Source organism: Aulonocara sp. 'chitande type north' Nkhata Bay, linkage group LG3, assembly GCF_057382095.1.
Source record: "Aulonocara sp. 'chitande type north' Nkhata Bay isolate Kocher_YH1m ecotype deep benthic linkage group LG3, A_spYH_male_GT1.1, whole genome shotgun sequence".
NCBI lineage: Eukaryota > Metazoa > Chordata > Actinopteri > Cichliformes > Cichlidae > Aulonocara > Aulonocara sp. 'chitande type north' Nkhata Bay.
Window position 1 is genome coordinate 5,554,944 of NC_141346.1, and position 11,708 is coordinate 5,566,651.

At 46.8% G+C, this 11,708-nt stretch overlaps 1 protein-coding gene and 1 pseudogene across 2 annotated transcripts; one reads left to right on the top strand and one right to left on the bottom strand.

Annotated features, from left to right (window-relative positions):
- Positions 1-210: 210 nt before the first annotated feature.
- LOC147333638 (7SK snRNA methylphosphate capping enzyme-like) lies at positions 211-6,876 on the top strand. The gene is made up of 8 exons (XM_086268294.1): positions 211-791; positions 2,706-3,110; positions 3,211-3,479; positions 3,969-4,266; positions 4,349-4,916; positions 4,988-5,200; positions 5,681-5,789; positions 6,439-6,876. Exons 2-8 carry the CDS (start codon positions 2,734-2,736, stop codon positions 6,489-6,491), a joined length of 1,887 nt encoding a protein of 628 aa, XP_086124420.1. The 5' UTR covers positions 211-791; positions 2,706-2,733; the 3' UTR covers positions 6,492-6,876.
- Positions 6,877-8,173: 1,297 nt separating this feature from the next.
- LOC147333639 (uncharacterized) lies at positions 8,174-10,593 on the bottom strand (annotated as a pseudogene). The gene is made up of 3 exons (XR_015128354.1): positions 10,494-10,593; positions 10,054-10,370; positions 8,174-9,373 (listed from the first exon to the last, which is right to left on the bottom strand). The product of XR_015128354.1 is annotated as an uncharacterized LOC147333639 (transcript).
- Between the last annotated feature and the right edge of the window lie 1,115 nt (positions 10,594-11,708).

Consider the following 11,708-nt stretch of genomic DNA (forward strand, 5'->3'; position numbering starts at 1 on the left):
GTTCACGCTCCCTCTGAGGGAAACAAGCGTTCAATTCAAACGTCTCTTACTGAAACTTTATTAGACTCATTAACTATCTGTGTTAACACATGCAGCTGCCGGACACCGCCCGGTGAACCGTTAATTTTCACCGTTACGCCGTTTGTTTTCCGCTGTGCTCGCCTTTCTAGTCAGGCACTGCTCAGGACACCTCTCTCCTCGCTCCATTCGCCCGCCCTCCCCGAATAGCGCCCAATCAACATCGCAGATCCCGTGAAGGCTGGGGCTCAACTTCGCACGCGATTGGACACTTTTGCTGTCGAGCACGAGGTCCCTGCCGTCGCGTATAAGAGCGCGAGCTCGAGTATCTGAGCACGATGAAGGCAGCTAGCAGTTAGTAGCTAGTCGTAGCAGAAGTCTACTGTTATAGTTGAAGTCACGGGCCGTTACAGAGCACACGCACACTGACCGGCACATGCACGGGGAGCTGGGTGCGGGCTTGTGTTCATGCACACAGCGGGTTTCCGGTGGTGTTTCGGGACTTGTTTATCTTTGAGGGGCGTGTGTTTTTGCTCCGTGCTAGGCGGCTAGCTGCAGAAGCTAACTGTGTTTGTTTCTTGTAGTGCAATTGAATTATTCATGAGGGCTCGCAGGGATTGGCGGAGTGAGCGACGGGGGCGGGGCTAGGACGGGGTTTCCTCGGGATTTTGGGGGCGCACGCACGCACACGCGCTGACAAAAACATAAACCGGATATTTCTAAGACTCGGAGGGTGAAGTCTGGACGGCGGACGGTGATCTCTGCAGGACACTGTGAGTACAATCGATCAGTCAGTGATTGATTATTGATCGACGACGTTTGCCTGATTTGTTTGAGTGAAGAACTTTGAAGTAATCAGAATAAATCAATGTTGCTTTAACGATATTTGTAAGAATTTTTATTTCGATTATTCTTCAAAGTAAGAGTCACAAATAAAAGTGACACTTTGACGCACTAACCAGAAAGAACTCATGTAGGTGCTTTTACTTTGAAACATCAGGATGTTGAACTTCCTTCAGGAGGTCACAGTTACGTTTGAGATGCAGTTTTTATCTCGTTCACCCCTCTGAAGTTTACTTATTCTGCTCATTTATCACTAAAGCCTTGTTCAGCGCCCTCCATAATATGACAACTTTGTCCCTGTTTGGCTGCCCTCCGGAAGCCTGTTGAGGGGCATTAACACACACCCATCTAATAAGGTTTCAGCAAGAGACGTTTGAATTTAACGTTTGTTTCCCTCAGAGGGGGCGTGAACTCGTCCCCTCAGTGTGTGGGATTGTATACATATTTCACAAGTCATTCATTGATCAATATTGTTCACTGATTACAGCCTCAGGGGAAATAGAAGCTGCTCGATGAGTTTTTATCGTCATACAGATCCGAGATTCCTGTGTGGTGCTCAGTCTTTTAATGTTAGCACACATCACAGTCTGATTGGGAGGATGCCAGCCCAAAGAAAACTAAAGTTGTCAGGTTACATACAAATTTCTGGAAACCATCAGGATGCAAAGCAGAGGTGGCAGGGATGTCTGATTGGCTGTGTGATGGAGGCAGGTTATAAAAGAAAGTTCAAGCTTAAGTCGGTGCTGAGGGTCCTTCATCCCAGTTTCAGCTCAGATTTCCCTCAAAACTGCTTTCATTGAAAGATGCTCTTCCTTATGGCGCTTATACTTAAAGTCCTTTTAGGGATGAAGTTTGGGCTCCTTCTATGTGTTATTCTGGCACTGAGGATCATTTTAAAATGAGTTTTTTAGAAACCCTTTTTGAGTTTAGATGTCCCTCCGTTGTTTCAGGGTAAATATCTGATCCCGTGGATCCTCAGGAGTGGAGCTCAGGTTAATGCAGAATGAGCTTAAGGTCTGTTTGCAGATGGTGTTTGACGGGCGGTGCTGCCAGCATTCACACATGTGTGAATGTTTATCCCTGCAGTTTGGCTTTCTCCCTTCCAGCTGATCCAGGAATGTGCAGGGGGAAATGATGGTCCCAAACAGACTAATCGCGGTTGTTCCAGGCTGTGTCGATGTCGATGTGTAGTTAGAGGTGGAGGTCATGTTACGATGTGCCTACAGCGCAGATTTAACCATGAAAATGAATCCCACTTTAGGAGGGAGAGAGACAAGTTCGCTTTGTTTGACAGGAGCAAACCTGGGACAAACACTGTTAGCTAAGCGGGCAGCAGAGTGGTTAGTTTGCTGAGCTATCAAACACTCTCTGTTACAGTGCAGCGTGTTCATAGTAACTGATAACATTCATCACTTTTACACAAGAACATAATTTATTTAGATTTTTACGTTTTTGCAATAATCTGCTCAGCTGCTGTTTTTAAACTCAATGGTTGTCGGGTTTCCCCTGCGAAGTCTATCTGAGAAGGGTACATTTTAAATTTTCTTTTAGCTTTACATGAAAATTTTTCCTCAATAATAAAGAAGAATCTGAAAATGGGAAAAGCAAAAAACGAAACGGATAAAGAAATAAAACCCTGAGTGAGGATGAAAACACAATTAACGGATAATAAAACTTTTGGTGCTGAGTTCAGGTTCAGCTGGGTTTTTTCTGTTTGTATTCACTCTTCTAATAGAGCTTCATTAATGAGGTTACGATCAATAATTCAGTAATTATTATACATTTATGTCTCATGGTTTATCTTAAGTAGCTGAATCTGACTCCACCCCCTTCTTCTTTTGCAGGTCATTGTGATTGGCTAGACGGCAGAAGATGATGTCAGTGGACAAAGAGGCGGTCCTCACCCATGAGGCGCCCATCAGACTCAGCCCCGTCTTCCCCGCTGCCATCAGCCTATCAGAGCAGCCGCAGCTGGCTAAACCCCTCCCCATCATCCGGGCTAAAAATGGCCTCCAGCCGCCTGATGACAGCCAGCCGGCCCTTCCGGCGCCACCTCCTCCTCCATCGACTCAGCGAATCGGGAATAGGCGTTACTCCATGGGCGTGGGCTTCAAGGGGCTGACCAAGCGCCGACGCCGCGCCAACAGCGACAGTCTGTCAGAGTCTGTGTTACCGAGTCACTTCCTGTTGGGCGGGAACATCTTTGACCCGCTGAACCTGAACTCGCTGTTGGACGAGGAAGTAAACAGGTGAGGAGGTTATTGGTGGATTCATTCAGAGATCAATATAACGTCACTGCTGCAGGATTTAACACTGACACCACCTTTATGCTCTTCCCCTTTTCTTCAGAACAACCAATCAGGAGACGCCAAAGTGCTCACCCCTGCCGTCACGGGGCGAAGATCCCGTAGAGATCCTGGTGCCTCGTGACATCACTGATCCTCTGAACCTGAAGGGAGGGGGAAAGGGGGGTGAGGATGGACGAGGGGTCCTGCTGTCCCCACTGAAGTCCAAGAGGAAGCACAGGACCCGACACCACAAAGTAGGAGGAGGGGACGGCGAAGGAGACAAGGAGGTGGCAGCAGCGCCGCTGTTTCCCCACACAGGTGGATTCAGAGGTGAGACACCTGCAGCTTTACTGACACCCGGTGGACGAGCAGGAAACTGCAGCAGCTCACACAGTAAATCTACAGGTGTTTTTCAGATATTCATCAAGATATCAGGGAGGCGCTCTCATATTTAATGCGATGCAGCAGGTTAATAGTTACCTTTTTTTTTTCAGTTTTTTGCTCGTTTTGCGGGTTATGTGCCCCGTCTGTAGTCCCTCGCAGTCCGAGGCTCCTCTGTATAACTGTAATAATTGATCTGCATGGCGCACTGATCGTTTTTGTACTCCTTCCTGTGAATGTCTGATTTGAGTCTGTAGCTTTAAATCAGACATGAACCGTAACAACGGCTCTGAACTTACACATGTGTGTACACATAAACTGAGAAAACAACCGGTGGGCCTGTGTCCTTACACTCGCTCGTACCTGGCTGCAGCTGTTCTACCTGCAGAGTCCACCTGAGTGAAGTCTGTGCATGGACGTCTGTTTTGTCGCCTGCAGTACCGTTGTTGAACAAAGGGGGCAGCGTTCCTCCATCTCCTCTCCCCTGTGAGCTCAACACTGCCATCACCTGCCGAGACGACGTGGCCCCGTCCCCCATCCTGCCCAGGAGGCACACCCACCCTCCACCTGGCCCCCCCCACAAGCCTGGGAGCCAGGGTGACGGGCGGCAACGAAAGCGGCGACGCACCACCTCGACAAGGTTGGCAGATGGTGCTGGAAGCACCATTGTCACAACGACTGTAGCTCAGCCAAGCAAATTCCAGACACCGTTAGTGGGAGGGGCTAAAGCTGCCAGGTGAGTGTGTCATCTAAACTGAGTAATCACTGTGATCTGATTGGGTGTCTTTATCACATGACATCTGTACCACCTCCTGCAGGTGTGGAGGACCTCAGACTGGTTCCACTAACCCCAGAGAGAAGAAGAAGGACAAACACCGCTACCAGTACGGGAACCACAGCCGTTGCTATGGCTACCAAGGTTTTTATGGAGACAAGTGGGAGGGGCGGGTTGGGCCAGAGGAAGACCCAAGGCTCCGGGTCTTTGAAGCTGATTGGTTCAGAGACAAGACGGTTCTGGACGTAGGCTGCGGCACTGGTCACATGACACTGGCTGTTGCCCGAAGATTTAACCCCACCCACATCTTGGGGGTGGAGCTAGACAAGCAGCTCGTCCGTGCTGCCATACAGAACATTAGACACTTCCTGTCACATGACCTGGTGGTGGAGGACAGAGGGAAGAGGAAAGACACGGTAGCCCCGCCTCCTCCCGAACAGGAAGGGGAGGAGGGGCAGGAGGAGTTGATGAAGGAGTTCCAACAGGCTCTCTCCCTCCTCTCCTTCCCTCTGTCCTTCAGGGTGAGTCGGGGCCCTCTCTCAGCTCCTCCCCTTCTCTCTCCTTCATCCTCTTCCTCCTCCAGGTTCCCCAGTAACATCACCTTCATCCAGGTGAGTCTCACTCTCCATCAGACCCCTCGCTGGTGTCCAGCCACCGCTCACCACTGTGACTCCTCCCACAGGGTGACTACGTCTCAGACCGTGAAGCTTGGCCTGGGCGGGGCCATTATGATGTCATCATGTGTCTCAACGTAACCAAGTGGGTGCAGCTGCAGTCGGGTGACGCAGGTGTGGGTAGACTATTCAAACGAGCCTATCAGAGCCTGTCGCCAGGTGGAATATTTATCCTGGAGCCACAACCATGGAGCAGCTACTGCCACAGCAAGAGAGCCTCGGTAACGCCTAGCAACATGAATATAATCATATGCAGTGTGAGAGAGAAACAGCATCTGTCCTTTGCTCATCCTTCTGACACAGTGTGATCGATGACAGCAGGAAGTATTCACACGTATAAAGATCAGATTTTACATGTAGAGATAACAGCAACAGGAAGTGACGGTGCTCAACACTGTGTGTCTATCACAGTCCGGTCCTTTAGAGTCGTAATGGTTTCCTAAAAGATCAAAGGGTATGAGTAACTATGGAGTAACTATGATCTGATATTTTGCATTAACTTTGTTAGTAAAAGTGTTCTTGTGTATTCTTTTGCAACACTTTGAGCATTTTGGCAGAAGAATGAATTTATTCATGGGTACTGGTTCACTAAACACGCATGCAGGGAGCGTCTGTAAATATCTGTGCTTCTGTGTATATACATCTAAGAACATTCAGCAGCACGTGTATCCAGTAAAAAGTTCATTTCTGTGGTTTTCCAGAAAACAACGTTCAGTCACTGCAGGAGTTTGAGGCTCAGGCCTGAACAGTTCACCTCCTACCTGACGGACAGCGTGGGCTTCAGCTCCTACAGACTCATCACACACGCAGGTGACAGCATGCACATACATCAGGGCTCCGGTGTATTCTGGCTCATATTTGACCACTCGTCTTGGCAGGATCGGTAGAGTTAGTTAAATTTGTTAGTTTCCGGGAATGGACTTCTCCAAAAAATTTTCATAAAGTTGGTCTGAGCTTTGGGAATGCCGTTCCAGGCGTTTAATTTTAGCCTGCTTTATCCCTCCCAAAACCAGGTCTGATGTGTTTGTGATCATTGTCTTGTTGGAACACTGAGTTGTGTTCAAAGTTTAATCATCTTGCTGTTAAACAATAAACCATTAAACATGTTTGCCGTACACTAACCCAGAAAAAAGAAAAGTTAAACATTAGCCGGACACTTGTGCCTGTGTGAGTGGATGGATGACCACACCTGTAAATACAGTGACACAGATGCTGAAGTATGTGAGCCAGCTAATGCTACCCAGCCTAGCTGTATCCATAGACTGTATGTTAGCATTACTGCTAATGATTGATATCCCAGTAAAATCCTGCAGTTTCACTGAGCACACCTGCCGCTCACACCTCGGTGATGCCTTGTTAGTTAACAGCAGCAGGCCAGGTGAATAACTGCAGACGTTTACCTGAAGACTGTTAGACTGCACAGGTGTGTGTGATCTGAGCTGTCTGCTTGTGTTTCCAGGTAACCAGCGGCCCATCTACCTGTTCCATAAAGGCTCTGCGCAGAAGAAGTGAGCTCACGCCTTCGGCGTCCTTCTGTTTCTATGGAAACAGCATTAAAACTGTGACTGAACAAACTGCTGATGTCGCACAGCAGAAGAGAGAGAACTGGAACCTGATTGGATGGCAGTACTCCTGTGGATGTGATTGGTTGAGTACAGGTGTCCATGTCCACCTAAACCAGTAACATGATTTTTCCATTCAATGAGATTTCCCCACACAGACGTGATATCATGTGTCTGATGCTGGGATTATACTGGTTGTTGATCAGATCAATAAGACAGTAAAGCACAAAGAAATAACTGCGTTTCTATTGGCCGCTGGATACCAACAGGAAGTGGTTTTTCATATTTCTTCCACTGCTTTTTTTTCCTGTCAAAATAAAGCTACTGACTCCAAATCCCTGAATTAAGGCTGCTCATTTGTCTTTCAGGTTTTCTGTGTAAAAGTACAACATATTGTGAACTCCTCACAGTATGACCTGAATTGGCATTAAATTTGTTAAACCTGCCTCAGATTGTCTCTCTCATGCTCTCTGCTAATAAGCAGTTAGATGGAGACCTGGAAATTCAGAGGATCTGTGGAAAGCTGCAACAACATAACAAGGAGGAGTACCATCTCTACTCCAGGTCCTTCCTGAAGGATCAAGCTCCCCATTCCAACTCTAAGAAGGATGGCACACATCCTTCAGAGGAAGAGGAACAGAATCAGTGTAGAGTCCAACATGACACCATGTGAGGTCTGCAGCAAGCAGGTTTATCTAAAGAAGACATCAGGAAACTCGGATCTAATCAGTGCACAAAGAAGACATGAGGTGTCCAGTGATGGTCGGGTGATCAGACGTGAACCAGGACTACAAACACAGCAGACTTGATGTTCCTGTGGGAGCTCCTCCTCAACCTGCTTCACGCGCCGCTCACAGCCTGAAACAGCTTCAGGATCTCAGCAGCTTCTCTTTAAATTCAGTCAGTTTTGGGATTGTTAGCTGTTACACTAAGATGACAGGGGCAGAAAAGCATGCTGGGAGCTGTAGTTCTGAACAAAAGACAGATCCATTCATGAGAAGATTTTCAGTCACCACACAGAGTGGTGCTTTTAGATATTTAATGGAGGTGTAATTGTGCAACTTTGCCACAAGAGGGAAGTAGTGCACCGTGTTAGACTGCTGACAGCCTCAGCGTGAACGTCTCACTCTGCTGTGTCCACTCGTCACTCCAGCACTCGAGGGTCGGTGTCCTGAAATGAGGTCATTAGAAGGACTGACTGCATGCTGAAGTGGTAGTTCAGCCATTAGAGTCATGATTTAACAGCTGATGAGTGAATGAACATGGTGCAATAGAAGAGCAGTATTCTGAACACTTACATTTAATTACATGTGTTTGACTCCGGGGTTTGCACCTAAGCATGCCGTCAGTCTGGCTAATGACCTCCTATATTTAGGTGTGCTGTGCAGGCACGTGTAAAGGTTTCAGTCAAACTGACTGTGAAGTAGATGGTTAAAGAAATTAACACGAGCCTTCCTCAGCATGTTTGGTATAAATGGCTAAAAGTCTGTCTTGCCATCACCCTGAGAGTTTGCTGGCAATCCAAAAGCTGTTCTTCAGTCGTGTTGCCAAACAAGGCAGCGATGCAGAAAGACACAACACATTCAACTTTCAACTGGAGACCAGCAGCTTTAATAATTGTAGGTGATGACTTATAAGAAGACTTCCTAAAATCCATAATCCTGTCTTTAGTTTTTGGCACATTCAGTGAGAGGAAGCCACAAAATATCCAACCGTCCACTTCTTAAACACAGAGGTCTCTGCTGTGGTTTCTGTCACGCACCTCCAGGTGAGGATGTCCTGTCACTGGACCCACACAGGTAATTATACTGTAGCTGCAAAAAGCTGTTTGTCTACCAGCTGGTTTAAACACATACTCACGACTGCATTTATTCTTAAAATCATTTTCTAATGTAGAATCAGCTAAAGACGTTTTCATGAGTGAATGTAGTAACTGAGGGGAGTCCTGCTGTGTCCCTGAGGTCCAGGAGGAGGTAACGGTCCACCTCACAGGTGAGACTCGTTGGTACCAGCCGGTGAGGAAGCTGCAGGAGTTTGTGTGTTAGCTGTGTTAGCTAACTACAGACTGATGTCTAATCCTCCTTTCATCATCGTCATGCTGTTGCCGTAATAACAGCTGAGCTGCAGGTGAAAACTGAATCACCTGAAAGACTCACAAACAACGTCTGAGTAGCTCTTTATTAGCTTTACTGGATTAAACTCACACAAATAAATGACACGCAGCCTTCCTGCAGCAGCGTCCACGGCTCCCACTCATGCTCACTGCTCACCTGACACTCACAAAGCTTTAAACAGGACATGAGTACAGAGTAACGACACAAACTGATCAGTAGGAGAAAATGAAGCGTTTCCAGTATAATTGATACCATCACACCGGCTCCACTCTGACATCACTGATCAATAACCAAAGAACACACAGATCAAACTTCAGCCATCAGAGGAGTCAACGGAGCTGCTTCTGTTCCTGATGTGCTGATCTCTCCCTGCAGGCAGCTTCACACAAACACCATAAAATAATAAGTGAAAGCAGAGAGAACCAAGTGACAGTGAACAAACACCTGTAACTGTGAACAGCACGACTCTGATGATGTTTCCTGGCTCCAGGCCACACAGCTGTATCTGGCTCTCTGTGGGGCGTTTAAGGGTCAGGCTGAACCGTCCGCTTTTCACACGCTCGTCTTTCTTTCACTCGGTCTCTGTGATGCCGCTCCTGTTTGTCAGGCTTCTCAGGACGGTGCCACCACTCCACCCGAGTGTCTTCAGGCAGCTGAGCTGTGGTTCTGAAGTGCAGCCGGACAGACTCCGCCCCCTCCTCCACCTCCACCCGACACTCTGAGAGAACAGCAAACACAGCATGAGGTGTACAAACAGCAGCAGGTGTCACAGTTGCGGAGAAAGCTGATGCAGAGCAGAAGGTAACAAAGCACAGCACATTAGAAGCAGCTGCTGAGCTGATCACAGTCTGATGGGATTGTTTCTCCTGTCAGCTGCTGCGTGGATGTAAAAATGATCATTCAGCCAAAGGTGCTCCAAATAACTGTCTTAATGCTCCAATAAATATTATATTTAACCTCCTAAGACCCGAACTCCTACATGGCATGCATTTTTAAATTCTCTTTGCTATTTGGGCTGATTGGGACCTGAAGAATGCAAAAACAGAGAATTTCCAGATTTTTTTTTACCCGATTTTTGTCTCTGAGAAAAATGAGATCCACATGAGAGGACATTCGTTTAAATTTTTGATAGAACAGCAGCAGTATAATGTCCTCGTTAGTGGATATCAGGCCCTCGTGGAGCAAATTTTTGTATTTTGGTCTAGACGTCCCAAAATGTGATGTCCAAACATGTGGACGCCAGGTCCATGGCGGTTAAAGAAACAATTGTAAAGTTCTGTTTCCAGTTTGTCATTATTACAAACAGACATCAAACAGGATCTATGGATTAAATGGATGGAGATAATGATCCTACCGTCACAATGAGTTTGACCTTTAACCTGTATCTACAGCACTGACCTCTGACAGTAAGCAGCACTTGTTTCTTCAGCAGGATGTTTCCCTCCCTGCTAATGGTGCAGGTGTAGGTGTTTGTGTCTCTCTCTCTCTCAGGCTCAGACTGAGGTCTCCAGTTGTCAGCAGGTCTTCATTCATCTTCGTTCGATTTCTGTAAACTTCATCCTGTTCTTTATTCTTGTCAGAGCTGTTCTCATACACGTGGACCTTCCTGTCTTTCATGTCCTTCCACTCCACTCTAACGTCTTTAAGCAGCTGAAGTGTGGCTTTACAAGGCAGCAGGACAGACTCCACCCCTGAATCCACCTCCACCTTGTAAACTGAGAGGACAACAAAAGACACCATGATCCATCAGCTGTGGTGGTCACATGACCTCCCTGTCCCTCCTTGTCTTCTAGTCTCAGTCAGATTGTGTCTCAGTTTGTTCCTGATGTGTTCCTGACTCGTTCTTTGGTAACTAGTCTGCAGCGTCCTGTAAAGTGCTGCAGACATGTTGGATGAAGAGCAGAAGAACAGACAGACTGAGCCTCCACAGTCGGCCATGCCTCACACGGCTCTTTACTTTGGGCTTCAGCATTAGCAACGTGTCTGAGGAGGATGTCCGTTTGAGAGACCATAACTGCGCCTTTTTTGAAATTCACTTGAGGACACGCCGTTGGATAAACGCGTCTATTTTAAACTTAAGGAGAATGTGTCACAAAGCTGAATGACTATGGAAGAAAACTAAAGTGGAAGTGCACAGGCTCTCTCAGAGATCTCATGCTCTCCTTAAATGAAATGGTGAAAATGGCTGCTCTGATTTTTCTAGGTTCTGTGAGATTATTATATTATCTTATGCCACGTTATACCCCTGATTAATGATTGTGAAATTATTATGTAGTCTTAGTTTGCATTATTCTCCTGACTTAGAAGAAGGTGATAACGATTACATTTGTTAAACTGATTTGCATTACATTAGACTGCTGATTTATTGTGTATGAATGATATTGTTTATGATGCATTATACTGCTGAGTTATAAGAAATGCTGTTTTCAGAGAGTCAGGACCTTGTTGTCTGATAGTAGAGGAGACAGAGAGCACATTCCACGGGAGCTTCACTCCCACCGTTGTTGAAGGCAGACGAAATAGGGAGCCAAGGCCATAAGTCAGGCTCGCTTTTGATTAGAGAGTCCCAAACATGATAGCTTGAACCAAGTTTGAATAATTAAGAGACCAATTGAGGAACATAATAAGTGAGGGAGGCGTAGTAGGGAAAGGTGTTTGTTTTTGCCTCATGTCTCAGAGGGTGTTGTCTCAGTCCCTCGGCCAGAGGACGGGTAGAGAGGGTCAGAGCGAGGGCAGTGGACCTGGGAACGGTGACCCGGGCCCATGATGCCATTGATGGACATGGAGGCAGCTGAGTGGGTCGAGGAGTGACACAGCGCAACGTATGGTGACCTCTTGTGGTCAAGAGGTCAAAAGCGGGAGTGTGGAGATCAGGGAAATATTTTACTGATGATTTCATAACCATCATCATTACCATTACATTAATTATCATTTCATCAAAGCATTTATTGAAGCTGTTGGCCTTACGTTAAAACTTGTATTACAGGTGCAGTCAACCTATTACATACATACTTTCAGTTCGGTTATTATCCACATGAGAATTGGCCTCTCTT

What these genes read in the sequence shown, in the direction of transcription:
- LOC147333638 (XM_086268294.1), top strand. Translation starts at nt 2,734, where the DNA reads ATGATGTCAGTGGACAAAGAGGCGGTCCTCACCCATGAGGCGCCCATC. An exon ending in TTGGACGAGGAAGTAAACAG is followed by an intron (nt 3,111 to 3,210) that starts GTGAGGAGGTTA and finishes CCTTTTCTTCAG; the next exon opens with AACAACCAATCAGGAGACGC. An exon ending in GGAGGGGCTAAAGCTGCCAG is followed by an intron (nt 4,267 to 4,348) that starts GTGAGTGTGTCA and finishes CACCTCCTGCAG; the next exon opens with GTGTGGAGGACCTCAGACTG.